The following is a 23,456-nucleotide window of genomic DNA, read 5'->3' as shown; positions in this document are numbered from 1 at the left end:
ACCCAATCAGGAAGCCGCTCAGTGCCAAGCAGCAGCGCCAAAGTGTGTTGCTGCTCGTGGCCGCTCAGCGGCTGATGAGAACTCTAGCAGCCTCCGACGGCTGTGTTAGCAGCAGGGCAGGAGCGTGGAAAGCTTGCTCCTGCCCACTGCACCTCTGGACCACCAGGGATCACAGGACATGGCAGGAGTACCATTTTTGGGAAGGCCATGGCCCCTGTGATCCCACCCCCCCCCCGTTCCGACACCCATGACTTCAATTGTCAATAGCATCATGACACTAAAAGTGATTTACTTTTTTTGAGATAAGGGGTTGTTCATATGATCTGTTTATATATATTTCCCCTTCAACATATATACACACACGTTACTCCAGCAAATCAGTGACTTTGGGCTAGATTCACTAAGGACACCGATCGTGTCCCAACCACTTTGTGACCCCGACCCGATTCATTAACCTTACTCCTCTTCCGAACCGCGCCCGATCCATTCCGCACATGTAAATGAGGGGGAATGGCATGCAAATATAGGAAGGCAGAGATTCACTTTAAAAAAATCAGGAACACTGACTGGGCTGGCTGATCAAAAAAAAGTGACTGCTAGAGACTAGTCGCTCACGTCCCTGCCGACTCTCCTGCCCCTCAGAAGCAGTTTCTCCTTGCTGTCATCCAAGCAATGTAGGCTTTTTAAAGAAGCTAACTTCTGGATGCCAATAGTAATGCTCTTGCCGCTGCGACTGACCTGCTCTTGCCGCCCCGACTCCCCTGCTCTGCTGCCCTTCCCTGCAGTGTGAGCCTGTGGTTTTAACCCACAGGTTTAAGGTGAGGCTGCACTACGGCATACTCTGTTCTGTTCCAGAACATGCCACAGTGTAGTCCTGCTTTAAACCCGCGGGTTAAAACCATAGGCTCACGAAAAGTAATAAAAAGGTTCCAACTCTGAGATGAGTGGTGAGCATTGCTGTTACAGTACTTGTAGAAGGATGTATCGAATTTGTGACTGTGGGGTTCCAAAAAAGAAAATGAAGATTGCAATGGGGATGATCCTAGGAGTTGCTTCACTATTGTACTGGTTGTTGCTGGCTAGAACGCATGCCCAGACCATCTACAGCCAAAGAAGATGGTCTACGTATGCGTCAGGATCAATCTTCAGCAAACCGTGTGGTTGGTTTGGGGTGTGCCTCCGATCGGCATCATTTGCATGAGGACGCGTTGTGAATCGGGTTTCCGGACATGAATTGGATCTGATACGGTAAGGGCAGTTCAGTGAATCTAGGCTTTTGTTCTAATAATATACATATTCATCCTTGAATGGATCCACACCTAAAATTTAAGTGTGGCTGCAAAAAGTGGGCATGGAAATGGGAGTGTCATGGATGGATTGGTACAGTTCTCAAATTTGTGTAATTAGAGAATAAGATGCATCCACACCTAAGTCAGGCTTGAAGATTTGCACCATGTTTCAGTTAGTGCTAATAGGCATGCCTGAAGTTAGGAATAGGTCCTGGGAATAAGTGTTATTCTATAAACCATGCCTAACTTTGAGAGCAGTATATAGAATACCACTCTGCATTTTTTTTTTCTAGCTCAGATATTTTAGGTGCCATATATAGAATTTACACCTGAAAGGGCCCCTTTTAAAAAGCCGTGGTAATGATGCTTCCGGGGCAAATGCATCAAAGCCCATAGGAGTTGAATGGGCTACAATGCATTTACTGTGGCACTTGGCAGCATCGCTACTGTGGCTTTGTAAAAGGGGCCCAGAGTATGTTTACCATGAACATAGATTCCATTACATAAGAAAACTTAACTTTATCCTGTAATCTTATTGTAAACCAGCTAGATATTAATTTGATAGTTGGTATATCAAAATCAATAAAACTTGAAACTTTATTGGCCTCACAGTAAAAGCTTCTACTGTAGGCACTTTTCAAATGTCACAGATAGAAAGATGTAAGAAAGTCATCATGTGAAATCAGATAGCTTAGTGGGGTTTTAAAAAGGTTTGGATAATTTCCTAAAAGAGAAGTCAATAGGCTATTATTGAGATGGCTTGGGGATATTATTAATGCCATTAAATCGATACTACATGATTGCCAGAGATAACATTCAGGGCCTGATTCTATATAGGATGTGGCCACCAATCGCATGTCAATCGAGTATTGACGCCCTATTCCGAATGGTGTCTACACTCCTGGACAGACACTTTTAAATGTAGGCCAGCATTTTGCAGTCCTACATTTAAGGCATCTATCTCGCGTCTACGGAAACACATACCGATGCTTAAGCCCGCCCAAGGCCATTTCCAGGTTAAAACGCCCATACCGTGCCTTGAGCATGCTTAAGCGAGGGTACATGTCTCCATAGATGTGAAACAGAGGCATACAATGTGGTCATCCTAGTTCGGACACTTCAAAAAAACAAACAAAAACATGCGTCCCGATCAGTCAAAAATGACAAAGACTAGGGGATACTTGATGAAGTTGCAAGGAAATACTTTTAAAACCAATGCATGGATGGGAGAACATCGCAGGGGAGGAGACATAGGCATCCTGGGACTGTCTGCCAAGTCTCTTCCCTGAAGAAGCCCTTTCTGGAAACGTCAATCGCTCCTCCTAAACTTACTTGCTCCACTTCATCACTGACGCTGAAACCGTGGATTGAAGACAAAGTTTTATTTTATTTTTCTTTCCAGCTTATGATTTATCTTTAATCTTATCTATTGTTTTGCCTTTTGTCTTTGTTTTGTTCTATTTCTATCATTTAAATTTCTCCAGAATTCTACTGTTCAACGGCTCCCCCTTCTGCTTCTATTCCTTTCTCTCCTCTCTTCTACCTTCCAAAGTATTTAGATCAATGCTGTCTTGTTAAAATGTTTATTTTATTTTTATTTTTCCTCTAACTCTACTTTTCACTTCTCTATTACCCTCCAGGTACTTTAGTTAGATTGTGAGCCTTCGGGACAGTAAGGGAATTTTTCAAGTACCTTTCTTATTTCTAATCTTAATGTATATTTTCTGTAAACCGCTTAGAACCTAACGGATGTAGCGGTATATAAGAAATAAATTACATTACATTACATTACATTAAAATAGGAGGAAAAAAAAATTTCACTCAGAGAACAGTTGAGCCATTGGTTGTGATAAGAGCGGATAGTGTGGCTGGTTTTAAGAAAGGTTTGGATAATTTCCTGGTGGAAAAGTCCATAGTCTGTTATCGAGAAAGACATGGGGGAAGCCACTGCTTGCCCTGGATTGGTAGCATGGAATGATGCTTCTCCTTGGGTTTTGGCCAGGTACTAGGGACCTGGATTGGCCACCATGAAAACGGGCTACTGGGCTTGATGGACCATTTGTCTGACCCAGTAAGGCTATTCTTATGTTCTTATGCCTACCGCTGCCTACAATCAGGACACACATTTTGTATAGTCAATGAAATAATTATAATAGCTTAGGGGAACCAGCCTCAAAATTCTATTTTTTAAAAAATTTTGCTTTTTCACTGGCTGTGTAAAAATAAACAAGTTGTGGGTGATATCTTTTTATTAAAGTAGCTTATTACATTTGTAAAGTTATTCCCATTTTGGTGGGTTAGTCTAATAATACGGTAATCACCAGCAATGTGTTTTACCTTTATTTCTATGAATGTAGATAGGCAAGCACAGCACCTACAATATAAGGCTCATACTATTGTTTTTCTTTTAAGGTGAAAACAGTTAAATTACCTATGTTTTTATTGGGGGTTTTTTTGTATTTACTATATTGGTAAATCTTTAACAGCTAGAAATCTAGAGCATACCATTGCAAAACTGTTGCAAACAATGGAGCTCTTCTACTAAGATGTGCTAAGAAATGGGCTTAGCGTGTTTTTTTCACATGGGTCTTTCCCATGCACTGACCCCCAAATTCTGTATATAGCACCATACATTGCATGAGCAAATCAGTTCACACCGCCAATTTGCTTGCACAACTTAATTGCTTACCAAGACCAATCGGTGCTGATAATTAACAGTTAATGCCTCATAATTGAAGCTAATTGTCACAAATTAGAAGTTAGGTGCACAACTTGGTAGCACATTCTATAAAGTGGTGCACGTCAGTTCTAGTGCTGAATCAGAAAAGGGGGCATGACCAGGGGATGAGCATGGGTGGGAGAGTGTGGCGCAGTGGTTAAAGTTACAGCCTCTGCACCCTGAGGTTGTGGGTTCAAATCCACGCTTCTTCTTTTGACCCTGGGCAAGTCACTTAATCCCCTCATTGCCCCAGGTACATTAGATAGATTGTGAGCCTGCTGGAACGAATAGGGAAAAATTCTTGAGTACTAAGAAGGGAGGGGGGAGGAGAGAGAGAGAGTCCTGTACAGGTGACAGGTAAAGAGCCACCCCTGAAATCCCCTAACATATTAGGCCAATAAACACAACTAAAAGCCTAAGATGGCTGAGAATGCTCTGACTAAAATTGTCAAGCCTTTGCACAATCTATGCTTGCTGAAATCAGCAAGCCAAGCAAAACTTATGCTAAAATGAGTGAGTGAAATGAAACTTATTCTTTTACATGGCAACTGGTGTCACATCTGCTGTAATGCCATACGAACAGGGAAGTGAACCTAAGAAGGATGAGGACATGTCTTGACCAAGAATACAAAAATACATTATTTGTGAGATATATCCTGGAATGGGCGGATTCTTACCGGACACTTTGCTCAAAATTGTTGAGTTGATATTAAAATGACATTTGAAGGGAATAGATAGTTATTTTAGTAAACAGGACATGTGTATGGTATGACACAGATATTATGAACCAATTAATAAACTGATAAATGTAATGACGTTTGTAAGTGATCAATAAAAACTAACAATATGATATGTGCCAACGTGGCCTCAAGCTGTCAAGAATTATATAAGAGAAAGCCTTTGTGATTATGAAAACAGGACAGACATCTAGGTATACTCAAGCGCTTGAGGCATACTATCTGTCAGCTCCATATGCTGTAAAGATTTGTTCTTGTAACCTGTTACTGATTGTTAATAAAATAAATATATTAATTATAACAGCATATTGAGTTTCTGTGAAGCCAGGTATTGAAAGCCATAAACAGACGGTTTTCCAGCAGCTTTTCAGTACCTGAATATATTCATATAAACCATTCTAAGCTCCCATAGGAGAATGGTATTAAAAAAATTGAATAAATAAATTAGTAGTAACACAGAAAATGATGGCAGATAAAGACCCATGTGGTCCATCTAGTCTGTCTAACAGTCTATTTTTTTTTTTTTATATATATTTTTGCTGTTGAAATCTTCCTGGGACCGTCATTAGGTTCCAACCACTGGAATTGCTGTCCAAGCTCAGTCCAGGCTTTTTAACCATCCCAAATTATTGTAGTTCCTGTCGAAGTCATCCCTGTACTGTACAGTCATATACAGTACACTGATCATTCAAGTCTGCTCAGTTACAACTCTAGTTCTCCAATTTATACCCTTCACTTTCTGATTATAGTAAAAAGTGGAGGTGAATAGGTCATTTTTCAGGGGATTGAATAGGAGGCAGTTGCCTGGCTGGTTTGGGGAGGGGAGGGGGGCATTGATCATTGCCTGTCTCCCATCCCTAGCAGGAATAGTTGGTTTGGAGGAGATTTTTTAGGGGGAGGGAGACTTTAGTGAGAGATTGAGGCTTGATAGTTTCTCCCTTCCCTATGCAGGGTATGTCTGGTAGTGAAAGGAACTGAGCTGAGTAAGTCTTATCAGGAAGTTTGCATCATTGCTGTGTGCTCCTGTTGCCTTTGGGTTGATAGGCTCTTGGCGTCTGGGGAAGGAATATTAAGACTGCAGTGTTAACATTCTGGGCTAATGTTTGTTAAGATATTAATAAACTGCGATCTTGATTTACTTGATTTGTTTGTATGTTCCGTGTATAGAGGTGACCGAGAGCGTGGCGTGAATACCCACATTAGCATAGCTATTATTATTAAAACAGAAAGCAAGGCTTCATGTAAGGTGAAGTTAGTGAAGTAAAAATAAGGGTAAGCCTGATCATAGCATTTAAACAACAATATGACTTACTTGAAAATTGGATGGAAAAACCAGACTTGCTGATGAAGAAGTCACTGTCAAACTGCAGTGTCAGGGAGTTGAAGGTGCTGTGAATGTCCTCAGGAAGCGCTGAGCCACTCCACTCCTTAAGCAGAATGTTACTTTCGAGGGGGCCATCCCACACCTTCAGGATGTCATGAGAGACTTCGGTGTCAAAGACAATAAAATGAAGACTACAAAACAAATACAGCAAACGAAAACAGATTTTACATCAGGTGATCCAAGCAATGCCAGTTCAACAGTTTCAGCTGTAGCAGACCATAGTAACACAGGACCCCTTTTATCAAGCTGCAGTAGAGCGTTTTAGCATAGGCCGGCGAGGTAAGTGCTCTGATGCTCATAGGAATTGAATTGGACCATTTATCTCGCCGGCCCGAGCGCATAGGAATTGGAGCACCTTAATAAAAGAACCCCTTAGGGTTGCATGTACAGATTCATTGAATTACAAAACAGTTTATTTATTTATTTTGAAAATTTCTATACCATTTAGTTCAGGGGTCTCAAAGTTCCTCCTTGAGGGCCGCAATCCAGTCGGGTTTTCAGGATTTCCCCAATGAATATGCATTGAAAGCAATGCATGCAGATAGATCTCATGCATATTCATTGGGGAAATCCTAAAAACCCGACTGGATTGTGGCCCTCAAGGAGGGACTTTGAGATCCCTGGTCTAGTTCCTAGACGGTTTATAGTATATCCACATATACAATACTTAAAACAGTACAAGAGAGGGACAAATCATCAAAAATTAAGTTCACAGTTAGTCCTCAATCAAGACAAGTCAGACTCTATAAAAAAAAAGCATTAACGAACACTTGTGTTTTGAGGAGTTTTCTGGAAGTTCTTCTATCAGCACATTTCCTTAGCTGCCCTACCATCAAATTCCATAATTTCACCTCAGCACAACAAAAAGTCATTGCACAGGTGTCTACATATTTCAGATTAACATTGGCCTTTAACAAAGCAGAATTTTCAGAACGCAACAACTTTTTGGACTAAGTGGTCATCTTTCTCTTGAAATACTCTGGAATTGTTTCATACAAAAATTGATGACAAATCATCACAATCTTATATTGTACTCCAAAAACCACTTGCAAGCCAGTGCAGTTGCTGAAGCCAAGGTATAATAAGAGCAAGGGAGAATAGAAAAACTTAGCAAGTGTCCACCAAACAGGGTTCGTTGCTAGTAGACATTCTTCAAATAATAGTAGATTGGCCTTTCATATGCTAAATTTGACAAAAAAATGGATGATCCGGCCTTTTCTGTTTCTTTAGATGCAGAGAAGGCTTTTGATCGAGTAGAATGGTCCTTTATGTATCAGACTATGGAATGGTTTGGTATTGGTTCTGGATTTATACAAATGATTCAAACCTTGTATTGCTCCCCTTTTGTACATTAATAATACTTTTTCAGAGCGGTTTCACTTGGAAAGGGGAGTGAGATAGGGATGTCTGTTATCTCCTTTGCTGTTTGATATTGTTTTGGAACCCTTACTGTTGGCTATTAAACAAGCATTGGAGATTTGTGGTATTCCATGAGCAGTTCGGGAATACAAAGTTTCTGCATATGCAGATGATATTTTGCTTCATTTGAGAAGTCCTGAAATTACCATACCATGTTTACTGGAACTGATTAATAAATTTGGAAAATTCTTTGGTTACAAAATAAACTGGAGTAAATCAGAAATTCTTCCATTGAATGTGCATTGTACAAAAGGATTATTTGATGAATTTCCTTTTATTTGGAAGGAGGATGGTATTAAATACTTAGGTATATGGATTAAAAATACATTGGAAGGAACGATGAAAATAAATGAAAAATCATTATTATTAAAGGTCACAGAGATGTGTGAGCAATGGAACCCTTTACACTTGTCTTGGTGGGGGAGAGTTCAAACGTTCAAAATGATGATCTTGCCGGTAATTTATTACCAACTGGGTATGTTACCAATTTATTTTCAAGGGTCCTTTTACAAAAAGTTAAATATTATGTTGACAAAATTTATTTGGCTAGGGAAGAAAGCAAGCATTGCTTTAGTAACTCTACAAAAACCAATTGCGGAGGGTGGGGTAAATTTTCCCAATTTTTATAGATATCATCAAGCCTATATAATGCGTCAAGGTATGTATTGGATCCTCCCTGAGCTCTTAGAACATTACCCAGACTGGCTATATCTTGAGTGGAAAATCATGTCCCCGATGACACTGTCTCATATATTAAGTATTAAAATACCTAGGTACGCTAAGGATAATGTGATTTTATTGAACACATGGAAAACAATTAAATTTATTGATAAGTTAACAGATGTTCCCATAATAAAGTCTACTTTGTAGTTCTTATGGTTAAATTCCAAGATTCAAATAGGCGGTGCTGGGATCGCTTGGAAGAATTGGATGCAGGCAGGTATTCGGACATTAGATGACGTTATGTCTAATGGAAATCTGCTTGATTTTTCACAATTGCAACAGTCATTTGGAATTTTAAAATCTCAACAATATAGGTGGTTGCAGTTGAAGCAGGCTATTCAGAATGGGTTCCCTGAATGGAAAAATTTTAAAACATATTTTAGCCTGCAAATCCTTTGCTACCAAACTAATTTAGTAGGTCATCAGGCTGCTCAGTGGTACAAATTGATTTCTGGATTTGTTAATAAAAAGCCAAAAAATAGTCTTGGAGACATCTGGAGCATCGAGATAACAGTATATTTCTGTGTCTCGTTGGCCACAAATTTGGACTTGGAGATTGAAATGTACAGCATCGGCATCTATGAGACAAACATGGTTATTTTGTTACATAGAATTTTCTGGACCCCAGTTCAATTAAATAAAATAGATAGTTCTAAGTCTAATAGATGCTGGCATTGTCATACTGGTATAGGAACTTTGGATCATCTGTTGTATTTTTGTCCGTTTATATTAATATATTGGAAGTCAATTTTGGGACAAATAAATTTAGTACTAGATTCAAATGTTCCAATATCATATGAGGCTATAATTTGTGGAACAATTTTACATGTGAAACCCACTCTAGATAAATATAAGAGTCATCTATTTATGATCCTAACAGGTATAGCCATTCAATTGATTACAAATAATTGGAAAAACCATGATAAAATTAATTATACATTTTGGTGGGTGAATGTGTGTACTACATATAGATATGAATGAATTAACGTAGAATGTAGGGGTTTTAGTGAGGTATTTAATAAAATTTGGAGCCCATTGACTAAATTTGTAAAAACATAATAATGTATTTTCATCATATCTCTTCTTTTCTTTGGTTTATTTATCTTTACACATCCAGGGGGGTGGGGGGTTTGAGGGAGGGGAATAAATATTAATAGTGATATTTGGGTAACTTTATTCTTTATTTGTATTATATATTAGTATATATTATGATATTATTATATGCAGGAAAATAAAATTATTGAATGATATTTATGTTACCTGTATAGATAATAGTGTAATATTTGGAATATCTTTTGTTCTTTCATTTGTATGACACTGTTTTTGATTAAAAATCAATAAAGAATTAAAAAAAAAAAAAGAAAATGTTGAAAAACACAATTATTTGTTAATGCCTTCATGTGCTAATGCTATTTGCTGCTGAAGCCTTACCATCAGTAAATGTTTTTATGGGATTTTGTCTTTCCATCTTGATGGATGAATTTGAAAAAAGGTTTTAATAATGATACTGTTAGTTTATGTTTTATTGTGTTTGTTCTGTTGATATGTATGCATGTAATTTTGTAAACCGCATAATTTTTATGCGGTGTATACATTTTACAATAAATAAATAGGTGTGTAACTTTCACTGCAATGATCTCAAAAGGGGGTGTGGCTAAGGGAGAGGCCTAGACGTCATGGCTATTCCTCTAAATTATCTGCACTGTTATAGAATATGCCTGATTTGTGTCTAAGTTACACCAGATTTCAGTTGATATAAATGACTGTGCCTACATTTTAATTGTGGGAATGGGTGTGATGCATATTCTATAAACTGCACCTAACTTAAAACACAGTTTATAGAATAGTGCTAAGTGTGGGGTTTTTCAGCATGATTCTTTTTTTGTGCCATATATAGAATTAGAGGTCCTATATATACGAATGAACATTTAAAAAAATAAAAATTGTAATCCACATTGAGGTTTAATCAGCCATAAGCAGAATATCAAATGTGAATAAATATATACAAAAATGCTGTGAAAGAAAGAAACTCTAGAGTACCTTATGGTCCTTCCTGGGTCAGCTTCTAGGATCCAAGTGCAATGCAAGTTATTGTCATAAGGTGCTGGATACCCTGGTGATAAAATGCGTCCAGATGCAGAAGCATGAATTTGACCACTGCACTCGGCTATAAAACAATAATGCAAAAACCATTATGTTCTACTTCTCTCTGAGACATGTTGTAACCATTGGCTTTTTGAAATATGTTCTTTTCACTATGATTCCTTAAAGTGGTATGAATCACGTGAGAAGAATATGATGAAGAAAGAAACAGCATCAAAAATGTATGTTTTAAACTGTATTTATAGCAGATATAAAGATAACATGATCTTGCTTTCAGATCAGGAAACTAAGTTTATCTGCTTTTTTAGCACACAAGTTTATCATTCTTATTACATAACAGTTAATATGGTAAAAATAGATTTGCTTGTCCTGAATTTAAAAAAAAATGAAACATGATGGCAAACCTTCAATACAGTACATTTATAAGCCTGCTTTTGTGCAATTTATTGTTGGTGTGCTATCTCATTACTATCATTACTGCAACTAGAGGTCATGGCAACCATTTTGAAGGGGCAGCCATGACAGGTAGGAATGTGCAGGCATCACTCTTGACACTGAAATTCTAGAGACATAGAATACATAACCACAAGCAGCACTTTAACTAATATATTATTGAACCATCAGAGGTGAGCTTCTCAACAAGTTTATCAAGGAGTTTATCAATGAAAAGGTTTCTTCACCAGAACTCTTCATTGGTCCATTAACAATTTTTGAACTTTTTGACTTTGAACTTTAGACTACTGAGAGTTAGAGGAGTACTTATCTTTAGTTACGGCGGGGAAGAACGGTCTGCCGACTTGAATTCGTGTTTCACTGATAATGGCTGAAAAATTCTGCTATAAGGGGGAAGTTGCTTTGAGACAGCCATTATCAGTGAAACATGAATTCAAGTTGGCAGACCGTTCTTCCCTGCAGTAATTAAAGATAAGTACTCCTCTAACTCTCAGTAGTTTAAAGTTCAAAGTCAAAAAGTTCAAAAATTGTAAATGGAATAATGAAGAATTCTGGTGAAGAAACCATCTCATTGGTAAACTCCTTGATAAACTTGAGAAGCTCACCTCTGATGGTCCAAGAATATATTAATTAAAATGCTTGTAATGCTTGTCTATATGATTATTTTACTATACATAACTTTAAAATTTTGTTGGAAATTAAGTGGACTGTATCTACCTATTACTGAAATTCTTGACCCATATATAATATCCAGAGAATTATGTGATCATTGCACCTGTGCTATATATTTAGGTTAGGCCTGTTAGTCAATCAGATTAATCTAAATATATAAATTGTCCAAACAGAAGCTGAATATTGCTGTTATCCAGATAATTTTGTGCCCTGCATTCACTCTACCTCCTTTCATTTCATGACTAAATAGACAGCATAGAGCAGTTCAGATGGATTTCCATCCCAATGTTATCCATATAAGGCTAAAAATCCATAGATAAGGCAGAAATGTATTCACCAGCTCATCTGTTTCTGCAAATTTGTTTGGCTAATTTCTTTTAGGGCTCCTTTTACGAAGGTGCGCGAGCGGTTTTATCGCACGCACCGGATTAGTGCTCAAAAGGAGGTAGTAGCAGCTAGCGCGCGTGGCAATTTAGCGCATGCTATTTCGTGCATTAATAATAATAATAATAATACTTTTATTCTTGTATACCGCCATACCCAAAAAGTTCTAAGCGGTTCACATCCGTTAATTAAGGTCCGCAATGACACACGGATTTACAAAATTTGAACAACATTACAGGCAATGAAGAGGGGGGCGTGGGGAACTCTTTAACTGAGATTTAACAGAGGTAACGGTAATACAGAGGGTAGAGTAGGAAGGTAAGCGCACCTTCATAAAAGGAGCTCCCAGGCTTTGCATCATGTGTTGAACAAAATTCCCTTTATAGACAATTCTATAAAGTGGCGCTTAAGTCTAGGTACCCAATAATCAAGGGCAGCTGCTATTTACCTGGATACAGGTTCAGGAAAAGTTACATAAGATGAAAATTCCTCTCTTATGCTGAAGAGAAGACTTTCTGTCCTGGTGGTTGTTAAAATAAATTGGACACAAAACACTGAGTGCTTTAATGAGTGCCCACCTCTCACCTCTTCAATCCGTTCAAAATGCACAACTAATAGAGCCACTATTCTCACATTACCCCTCTCCTCAAGTCGCTTCATTGGTTCCCCGTCCATCTCCAAATACAGTTTAAACTCCTCTTGCTGACTTACAAATGCATTCACTCTGAAGCCCCCCCACCCCCCATATCTCTCTTCACTTATTTCACCCATGTTCCTCCCCATTATCTCTGTTCGTCGGGCAAGCCCCTCTTATCTGTACCCTTCTGTTCCACTGCCAACTCCAGACTATGTTCCTTCATTCCTGGAACAGGCTACCTGAATCAATATGTCATGCTCCCTCCTTAGCAGCATTCAAATCCAAGCTAAAAGCCCACTTCTTTGAATCTGTTTTCAACTCCTAACTCCCACTCACTGCTGTCAGATCCCTATATCCACTATATCATTTCCTCTACCATAATCTCCCCAACCCTGAAATGTCCTGTCTAAATTAGATTGTAAGCTCTTCTGAGAAGGGACCATCTATTGTATGTTAAAATGTACAAGCTGCGTATGCCTTTCAGTAGTAGTAGTAATATTTGAGTTTATTTAAGAGATATAAAGCAAAAATATTATAATAGTATTCTTTTGTATCCAAGGGGGAAAAAAGAAGACCCATTAAAATTATCCTGATAACTTTTCCTCCCAAAGGGAAGTTCTGAAATACTATACATTTATACTCTCCCTGACATCATTCTATAGCATTAGCATACAATGACCTGACGTAGCCAGGCTTTCCAAAAACATCTTCTTTGCACGCACATCCTGTATCTAGTACATTTACAAAAACATATATTTTTAATGTAATTATTCAATTAACTCTCTAAGTCCTGGAAAAAGGTAAAATACAATGTAAAGATAGGCAAATTCACTTGTACATTAAGCCCAATAGGTGACAGTGTTTCACTTTTTTCCCCCTTATAACTTCTGTACGATCCTAATACCTTTTGACCTATTGAAACATAAATTATTTTTGTACAGGCCTGCATCCTGATTTATAGACAGCAGACATCCTTTTGGTTCCCTGTACAGGATCAGGTTTCCTGGGTGTTTTTTTTTTCCTGGGAAACTTATTATACCTTGTTCCATACATCCTCTTGTACATTTTCATATGATTTCACCCTTCCTATCTCAGACACAAAAACAACGTCTGAATTCTCTTAACACAAGCTTGAGTGCAGATTTAAAGCAAATTAAAAATATTAATCTTTAATTACAATATCTCATGCGTTTTTACTAAATCTCTCATTTTAGTTTCCAAACTTTAATATATTCACTTAGTTTTAATTTATTCACAAAGCATAGTATTGTTTTAATCCCACAACTCAGCTTTCGTATCACCTGCCATACTTGTCACACATGGAAAATCCAGAATATCTCAACACAATGCTGCTCACATACAGCCAATTCTAAAATGCCAAGATACTGTTATTGAATACTAGCATAAGGTTGGCACTTGCATGCCTATGTGTAGGCATACCCTCTTATGTCATGTCAATGGCAGTCATAAGTTGATGCACCTAAAGTAAATTTGTCAAGTGATACACAAATATTATAGTTTTCTTTAAACTACATGGCTAACTGGAAGACACGACGATGGCTTGTTCATACTGTACCTACATGTACGTCCCCTTACAATTGGCGCTACCTTGTAGAAAAGTTGACATAGGCACCTAATTATTGATTTGATGGTATCATTGATATTCCTATTTGGCACCTGCCTCAAGGCCCCACTTTATAGATCTCCCTTCATTATATCATGCATAAAGATGTAATGTTGATATAATGAGTGCATGTTATATTACCTACACACGATGGCAATGCTTTGTCCCATACTCTTCGATCTCCACTTAAGCAAGTCAGAGTGCTACTGCCATGCATAGTATATCCTGGATTGCAACTATATAAAACCACAGTGTCTGCAAAGTGTCCTTCATCGCGCATCTTGTATCCATAGTTTGGTGTCCCTGGATCCTCACATTTCACTAGGTCAAAGCCTGCAAAAAAAAAAAAAAAAGAGAAATATGAAGATGAAACCTACAATATCACTTGAATACAGTTTAATAAATAAAAAAGGACAACACAGGTCACACATTTTCTATCAGTGATGAATAAGAAAAATGCCCTAGTGTGATTCTAAGCAATCAAAGGAAAATTGTACATGGCAGTCAGCAGTGGCTGAATAGCCCAGAAAATATTGCAGATACAAAAGATTTTGTCTCCAGGCAAACAACACATTGCACCGGCAGTTCTGCATATTTTCTATGTGAAGTTATTGCATGTGATTTATTTATGTTCACTTTATACCTATCAAAAGAGCAGAGTGCATGTTGATGGGAGATCATAGAAACAAATTAGGTGCATTATGTGGTACCAAACATAAAAAAAACATAGAAAATATTTTTAAAAAATTATAAACAGACCTTTATAAGTATAGTTGATCTGTGAAAATAAGCAAATATAAGTCAAGGACCATCCTTTTCAAGAAAGCTGAACATTCAATTTTCTTCTCTATTGGTCATATGAGTACAATATTTCATTAAAGCCACATAAAAAAGAAATACATATTTTATGGTACATTTTCTATCTAAAGGGTCAGGCAAAAAAGTAACCTTTTAAAGTTTTTTTGCTGTTTTCTCAGCAACTGCTTGGAATTTCAATGAAATATTTTAAAGCTTGATTTATTGTTATTATTTATGGGTATGTGTCAAATGGGAGATTATATTTAAGCTCAGTGAAGTAAAGTCTTTTAAATGTGACCACCCATAGATTTTTGCACATTCAAATATGTTTGTACTGTATAAATCACCACTCAAAAGTCATAAGAAAAAAAAATAATGCTAAAGCTGTGAGCTCCAATACCACAAATAAATGGAATACAAAGAGAGTAACACATATCTTGCTTGAACGGAAAGACCTTTTCCCCTTTTTGTACATGGGAAGGATTTTAAGGGCTCCTTTTACTAAGCTGCAATAGCGTTTTTAGCGCACTCATTATTTTAGTGCGTGTTAAACTCGCACTACGCGGCTAGAACTAAAAAGGGAGAGGTTTTTCTGACCAAAGATTGCTCAAAAGATGTGACCAGTACTTGAATGCTATTTGGCTTCACAGCTCTGTTTCAATGAGCTCTTGAGGTCTTTTTCTCCACCCAAGATATTTGTTACTTCCTATGTGTTCCATCTATTTGTTGTATTGGAGCTCACAGCTTTAGCATTTTTTTGTACTGTATAAATCACTTACGCATTTTTTGTACTGTATAAATCACTTACATAACAATAAATAAGGGAGCAAACTTCAGAGTTTGAAGCGTAATTGCAAAGTCACAGAACCAATTTTGCTGAAATAAAATTACAATGTGGGGAGATTCCAGGAGAACAGTAACAATTATAACTGAAGCTTCACAAGTTTCACCCATGGGCTTCTACATTTATTGGTAGTACCATCGGAAGCCAAATTTTATCATCAACTTGCTGTACTGTGTTGGGAAAAACAGAACAGTAAAAACAAAACAACAAAATCTAGTGGAAAAAGTCTGTTCTACAGAAACCCAACTAGTAACAAACTCCAAATCAAGAACCAGCCAGCGGAGCAAAAAAATAGTTCCATTTAACATCTGTCACAAATTTAGTATTCACTCCCGCAAGTGCACACTAATCTGAAATCTGGATTTCTACTGATAATTAAATGTCCTTCATTGACAAATCTTTATAAATCCACATGAAGCGAGAGAGAATTGAAAACTTCATGACCTCGACAAGAGTCCTTGTTTTGCGGATTCCTACTACCTCAGGAGAAACTGATCCATTTGCACCAGAGGTGCACCCACCACTCCCCCCCTCAGAACGAAAACACTTGTAAGTCATTAAGAGGAGTTTGAACGGTATGTGGAAATGGATAGGGAGCCAATGAAGTGATTTGAGGAGAGGGGTAATGTAGGCATAAAAGCATTTGAATATAAGGCATGCAGCAGAGTTCTGAACAGATTGAAGAGGGGAGAGATGGTTTGGCAGAACGCTAGTGAGAAGCAGGTTGCAGTACTCTGGGTAAGAGGTGATGAGGGTATGGATGAGGGTCTTAGAAGAAAGGAAGGGTCTGATTTTATCAATATTGTAGCGAAAGAAACAACAGGTTTTGGCAGTCTGTTGGATATGTGAAGAGAAGGAGAGATGAGTCAAATATTACCCTAAGCTTATCATAGTGATATCGGTTTTGCCAGTTAGGGGCAGATTCTTAATAGGACGCCGGTCTCAGACGCTGCCTATGAAGCGGCTGAGAATCGCACACCAGCACCCTATACAGAATTATGTCTATTTGTAAAAACAGATGCCTTACTCCCCAATTCTGTAACCAGTGCCCACATCACCAGTGCCGGTTACAGAATTGCACCTGCCTCATCAAGAGATCCCTTGCCATCAGCTGATCAAGGAAATCCCCAGTCAGCTGAGATGGCAGGCCTTTCCAAAGCCACGGCTTTGAGGAGTCCTGCAAACTCAGCTGATCAGGGGGAAAATATACCTGCCACGATCAGCTAAGCAGCTGCAGCAGGGGACCCCCAGCAAGTGCCTCCCAAATTGGCAGGAGAGATGCCCACTCCCTACCGCCACTACATCCTGAACCCTTGACATCCCTCAGAAAGTAGCCCAGCAGGAAGGATGCCCATTCCCTCCTGACACCACCCCCAACCCCCCCCCCCCCCCCGATTCCCCAGAAAGTAGCCCGTTGTATTGGATTTTCTGTATAAACTTATTTCAGGGATTATATCAAATCTGATCATGTTATGATCACTGTTATCAAGCAGCCTCAGTACAATTACCTTCTGCACCAATTCATGTGCTCCACTAAGAACTAGATCTAGAATTACTTCACCTCTTGTCAGTTCCTGAACCAACTACTCCATAAAGTAGTCCTTGATGTCATCAAGGAGTTTTATCTCCCTTGTATGCCCTGATTTTACATTTACATTACATTAGTGATTAGCGGTTCAAGGCGGATTACAAAAGGAGTTATCTGGCCATTTCCAAAAGAATTGAAGAGTAGAGCGAGTTGCTTCAGAGAATTGGGATGAGTCTTGCGGTGTTAGTTTGTCTTCAAGGATTTCTTGAATAGCATGGTTTTTATTTCTTTTCTGAACAATTTGTAGTCTGGGGTCATTATCAATAAATTGGAGAGTTGGTAGTCTAGTTTTGCTGTTTGTGTAGTTAGAAGACAATTGTGCAGTTTTTTTCATTTGATGTCTCTGATTGGGGGATGCGTGAATGGTTTGTGGGTTCTCCTATGTGAGGTAGTTTGGATTAGGTGGTTGTTTAGGTAGGCTGGGCTGTCTCCATTTATGGTTTTAAATAGTAGGCAGTAGAATTTGAATTGTACTCTTGCTTGTATTGGGAGACAGTTTCAGTCGAGGTATGCCACTGTGATGTGGTCATGTTTCCTCAGTGAATAGATAAGTCTTAGCGCTGTGTTTTGAACTGTTTGTAGTTGTTTTATCATGGTTGCGGGGCAGGGGAAATAGAGTATGTTGCATTAGTCTAGAAGACCTAGGACTAGGGACTAGACCAAGAGCTGGAATTATGTTCTGTCAAATAATTTTTGAACTTGCCTTAAGTTTCTCATAACCGCAAATTATTTTTGTATTGTTTTGTTGATTTGTGGTTGCATGGTACAGCATCTGTCTATCGTCATTCCTAGAAGTTTTAGAGTGGGCTGTATGGGGTATGTGACTGAGTTTATTACTGGATTTGTTATGGTTGGGGTTTTATTATTTTTGAGGAGAATTAATTTTGTCTTGTCTGGGTTCAGTTTCAGTTTGTGATTTTTCATCCATGTTCCTACTGTGTCCTGTGTAGTGTGTCTGTCATGGAGGACATTGGTTGGTCAAAAGGAAGGAGAATGGTGATGTCTGCATAGCTATAGGAGGTTAAGCCTAATTTGCCCAGGCAGGTGACGAGGGATGCAATGTAGAGATTGAAGAGAGTTGGGGATAGTGGAGATCCTTGGGGCATGCTGCAGGGGATGGACAATGGTTTTGATTTTTCTTTGTTCAACTTTACAATGTAGGAATCCTTGAAACCATGTGTGTACGTTATCTGTGATTCCTATTGTATGTAGTATTTGTAGTAGGATGTTGTGGTCCACCAGGTCAAATGCTGCGGTGAGATCCAGTTGTATAATCTACATTTTTCTACCTGTGCTGAGGTGTTATCTAGCTGTGTCCAGGAGGGAACCTAGTAGTGTCTCTGTTATTTAGTTGGTTCTGAAACCAGATTGTGTAGGGTGGAGTATGTTGTGGTCTTCTAGGTAGTTGGTGAGGAGTTTGGCTACCAGGCCTTCCATTAGTTTGACATAAAGTGATATCGAGGCTATGGGTCTGTAGTTGGATGGTTGATCCGTTGCTCCTTTAGGGTCTTTTAGGATCGGGGTGATGACAATTTTGCTGAGTTTTGCAGGAAAAGGTCATCTGCGAGCATGGTTTGTATCCATTGTAAGAGGAAAGCGCGGAATTTGGTACTGTAGGAATTTAATAGATATGGAGGGCAGTGGTTGAGGTTGCAGGCTGTGTAGCTGTATTTTTTGTAGAATTTGTTAAGGTCGGACCATTGTATAGTGGGGAAGTGGGACCAAGTTCTGTCTGCCGCTAACTTGTCTAGGGTACCTGTGCTTAGCCTGCACCATTGTGAGATGAAGTCCTTGGGGTTTCATTCTTAGATTGTTGTGTCTGTTTTAGTCCAGAATTTGGAGGGGGTCAATGTATTTACGTGAGTTGTAGGTTGATCTTTGGGGTTTTGGTTTGGTTTTGTCTTTGGCCCAGTAAATATCAGGGTAATTGAGATTACCCATTATTATTGTGTTACCCACTTTGTTAGCCTCCCTAATTTCTGCTAACTTTTCAGAATAGCTATTCATCTTGGCCAGGCAAATGGCAGTACACCCCTATCACTATCCTTTTCCCCTTTACACATGAAATTTCTACCAATAGGGATTCCAAGGTATGTTTCTGTTGCTGTAGAATTTTCAGTCCATTTGATTAAAGGCCCTCCTTAACATATAATGCTATGCATCTACAATACAGTGTCTTACATACCGCAATTTTCTGCAAGGAATCTATGTGGTTTACATTGTTACATTGTTTGTAGTAGCATTAGTTTAGGATGAAGGGTGAAAGGTAAGAAAATGACTTCCTAGACTTCCCAGGAAAGATACTTGGGAGTTATGATCGACAAGTTGATGAAGCTGTCCATGCAATGAGCGGCGGCGGCGAAAAGGGCGAACAGAATGCTAGGAATGATAAAGAAGAGGATCACGAACAGATCAGAGAAGGTTATCATTCCGCTGTACCGGGCCCTGGTGCGCCTTCCCTGGAGTACTGCGTCCGTACATGAAGAAGGGCACTCGAAAGGGTCCAGAGAAGAGCGACTAAGATGGTTAAGGGGCTAGAGGAGTTGCCGTACAGCGAAAGATTAGAGAAACTGGGCCTCTTCTCCCTCAAGCAGAGGAGATTGAGAGGGGAGATGATCGAAACATTCAAGGTACTGAAGGGAATAGACTTAGTAGATAAGGACAGGTTGTTCACCCTCTGCAAGGTAGAGAAAATGAGAGAGCACTGTCTAAAATTGAAAGGGGATAGATTCTGTATGAACATAAGCAAGTTCTTTTTCACCCAGAGAGTGGTAGAAAACTGGAATGCTCTTTTGGAGTCTGTCATAGAGGAAAACACCCTCTAGGGATTCAAGACAAAGTTAGATAAGTTGCTGCTGAACCGGAATGTACGCAGGTGGGGCTAGTCTCAGTTAGAGCGCTGGTTTTTGACCAGAGGGCCGCCGCGTGAGCGGACTGCTGGGCACGATGGACCACTGGTCTGACCCAGCAGTGGCAATTCTTATGTTCTTATGACTATAGTGAGAAAAGGTATGTCTTTAGTTTCTTCTGGAATTCAAGGTAGTTGGTGGGTTGTTTTAGGTTTATTGGCAGTTTATTCCAAAAGAGAGGTCTATGGTATTCAAAGATAATTTCAAATATCTTCTTTCCCCGTACTTGTTGAGGAGACGGGAAGGGTAGTTTGTAGTGTTGTGTTTTGCGTGAATTGATGAAGGAGTGTGAGACCTTAATGCCCGCAGTAAATCCCTCTGAGTTCTCATCATAGATCGCTTTGTGAACCATACAGGCTATCTTGAACTGGATCCTTTTTTTCATCAGCAGCCAATGCAGTTGCTCTAATAGTGGACTTGCCCTCTAGTATCAGTTCCTTTTTAGAATTAGTCTTGTAGCTGTGTTTTGGAGTAGTTGCAATAGTTGAGGTATGGTATTAGGACAGATTGTGCTACTGTCCTGAAACTGGTTTCATTTAGGACTGCTCTTATTGTCCTTAGTTGTCTCATCTTAAAGACAATTATTTTGCTAGTATGTTAATGTATGTGTTTAAGGTTAAGTTTGAGTGTAATGTGACTCCCATGACTTTAGAGGTATTTTCTATATTTAGCCTCTCACCAGTGGACAGTTCTAGTTCTATGCTCAGTAGCAAGTTTGTAGGCTCCGCACCAAAATATTCTTGTCTTAGATTTGTTCAGTTTGAGGAAGTTCTTCATCGTCCAAGTATTTAGATCGTTGATGGTATTTTTCAGGTATGTTGTGGTGCTATTGAAGGATTCTTTGGCTATGCAGAGAATGAAGATATCATCTGCAAAAGATAAAAGAGAAGATACGATAATGGATCGAGGAAAGGTTATTCCCCAGTGCTCTTAAATAGAAGTTAAATAGTGCAGGAAATATTGGTGAGCCTTATGAGACTCCGCAGTTGGCCTTTCATTATTGTGATCTTTTGTTTTCCTTTCAGACTTCGTAAGTTCTATTTTCTAGGAATTGTGATAACCATTGCAGTACTATACCCTGCATTCCAAGTTAATTTAATTTGAGAAGTAGGAGAGAGAGTGATCTACTGGAGAGACCCGGGGGATGACCAAGGACTCTACACAGAAGGCAGAGAGTGCCACTGAGCGGGGAACAGATGTCTCAGTGCTGACCGAGGCCATCCCTCTCTCACAGTATGCTTCGGTCTCTACGCAGACAGAGGAGATGAGACAGGTAGAAGCGGACGAGAACATTATGCAGGAACTGCGGAGCCTCAGGGAGGAGGTGAAACGCCTGAGGTGCATCAGGGAGGATGAGGCCTTCATCGACGATGCCATCCAGGAACTGTCTCATATCACAGAATGAAGCCTCGACAAGACCATCCTTGGCACTCCCAAACCTACAGCTCTAAATTCAACGATCGGAATACAGGAAATGATTGGAGATGCCGGTCCCTGGCAGCTGGTAACCTCTTCTACTGGCAAGCAAAGAAACCCCCCCCCCATTCTCACTTTCTTCTTCTTTTTCTCTCAAACAGGGCAGTTCTACACCAACTCCACAACTTTCCCTGAAGAACAGATTTCATGTCCTTCAAGAAGGAACTGTCGAGGATGAAACAGAGGGGGCTCAGGAGGATTCCAAACACAGAACATCGGCTACAGTTTTCACTGCTCAACCCCCCCCCCCTCGGAAGGAGAGTAGAGTGGTGGTCATCGGAGACTCCATGCTAAGAGGCACCGAAGGACCAATTTGCAGACCAGATTTGCAGTCGAGGGAGGTCTGCTGTCGCCCTGGAGCCAGGATCCGGGACATCACCACCAGTATAGACAAACTTCTGAAACCTACTGACCATTTCCCTATGTTTCTCATTCATGTAGGTACCAACGATACTGCCAGAAGCACATCAGACAGCATCCCTGAAGACTTCGAGGCCCTGGGAAGAAAGCTGAAGCAGACAGGAGCACAGGTGGTCTTCTCATCAATTCTCCCGGTAAGAGACAAAGGCAGAGACAGGGAAGAGCGTATCCATCGGACCAATGAGTGGCTTCGCGAATGGTGTTTAGAGATGAACTTTGGATTCCTAGACCACGGAGAGGCGCTACAAGGACTACAGGGACCTGACGGACTACACCTAACAAAGAGAGGCAAGAAAGTTTTTGGACATCGACTAGCACGCCTACTTCGGAAGGCTTTAAACTAGGTAAGTTGGGGGAGGGTTCATACATACATACCAGAGCAGCAAAGATCCGCCCTGGGGAAGCAAGTAAAACCCACACCTCTGAGCCTAAGGTAAGTGCCCATAGTATACACAAAAAAAAACAGGAGTCACACTAACGGGGATAGGCATCTCATCACAAATTTGGAGAGCAATGTATGTTAATGCACACAGCTTGGGCAACAAAATCCTGGAACTAGAAACAGAGATAACGAATGCTGACCTTGACATAGTAGCGATATCCGAGACCTGGTTCATGGACTCGCATGGGTGGGATATGGTTATACCAGGCTACAATCTACTTCGTCGGGACAGAGAGGGCAAATTAGGAGGGGGGTAGCACTATACACTAAGGATAATATCAAAACTACCAGGATCACAGAGGTTAGATACACAGGGGAATCACTTTGGGTAAACCTGGCCAGAGGGAATGAAAAATGCCTTTACCTCGGTGTGGTATACAGGCCTCCGAGACAACAGGAAGACAAAGACAAGGAATTGATTGAGGACATAGAGAACATCACTTTGCGTGGTGACACAGTACTGTTAGGGGACTTCAACATGCCAGATGCAGACTGGAACACCCTCTCCGCGACTACGAGTGGTAGCAGAAGAATATTAACCTCCATTAAGGGTACACAACTCAAACAAATGGTATTAGAGCCCACCAGGGAAAAGGCAATACTGGACCTGGTACTCACAAATGGAGACAGTGTCTCGGAAGTATCAGTGGGAGACACGCTGGCTTCCAGTGACCACAACATGGTATGGCTCAACCTCAGGAAAGGATTCTCTAAATCAAACACAGCAACGAGGGTCCTCAACTTTAGGGGCGCAGATTTCGACCACATGAGAGACTTTGTCCATCAGGAGCTGCAAAACAATGCAGAAACTGACAATCCGGAAACTATGTGGTCA

The 23,456-nt window shown here is 39.7% G+C and overlaps 1 protein-coding gene across 1 annotated transcript in view; it reads right to left on the bottom strand.

Annotated features, from left to right (window-relative positions):
- Window positions 1-23,456, bottom strand: part of CSMD1 (CUB and Sushi multiple domains 1) — a 2,397,241-nt gene that overhangs the window by 575,445 nt on the left and 1,798,340 nt on the right. The window contains exons 24-26 of the mRNA XM_033936341.1: window positions 14,286-14,477; window positions 10,312-10,438; window positions 6,058-6,260 (exon numbers count right to left, since the gene is read on the bottom strand). Coding sequence (XP_033792232.1) covers window positions 6,058-6,260; window positions 10,312-10,438; window positions 14,286-14,477 — 522 coding nt within the window. The remainder of the gene's footprint in view (window positions 1-6,057; window positions 6,261-10,311; window positions 10,439-14,285; window positions 14,478-23,456) is intronic.

The sequence above is a fragment of the Geotrypetes seraphini genome, chromosome 3, assembly GCF_902459505.1.
Source record: "Geotrypetes seraphini chromosome 3, aGeoSer1.1, whole genome shotgun sequence".
NCBI classification, from domain to species: domain Eukaryota; kingdom Metazoa; phylum Chordata; class Amphibia; order Gymnophiona; family Dermophiidae; genus Geotrypetes; species Geotrypetes seraphini.
This window is presented reverse-complemented; position numbering and strand designations above follow the sequence as displayed.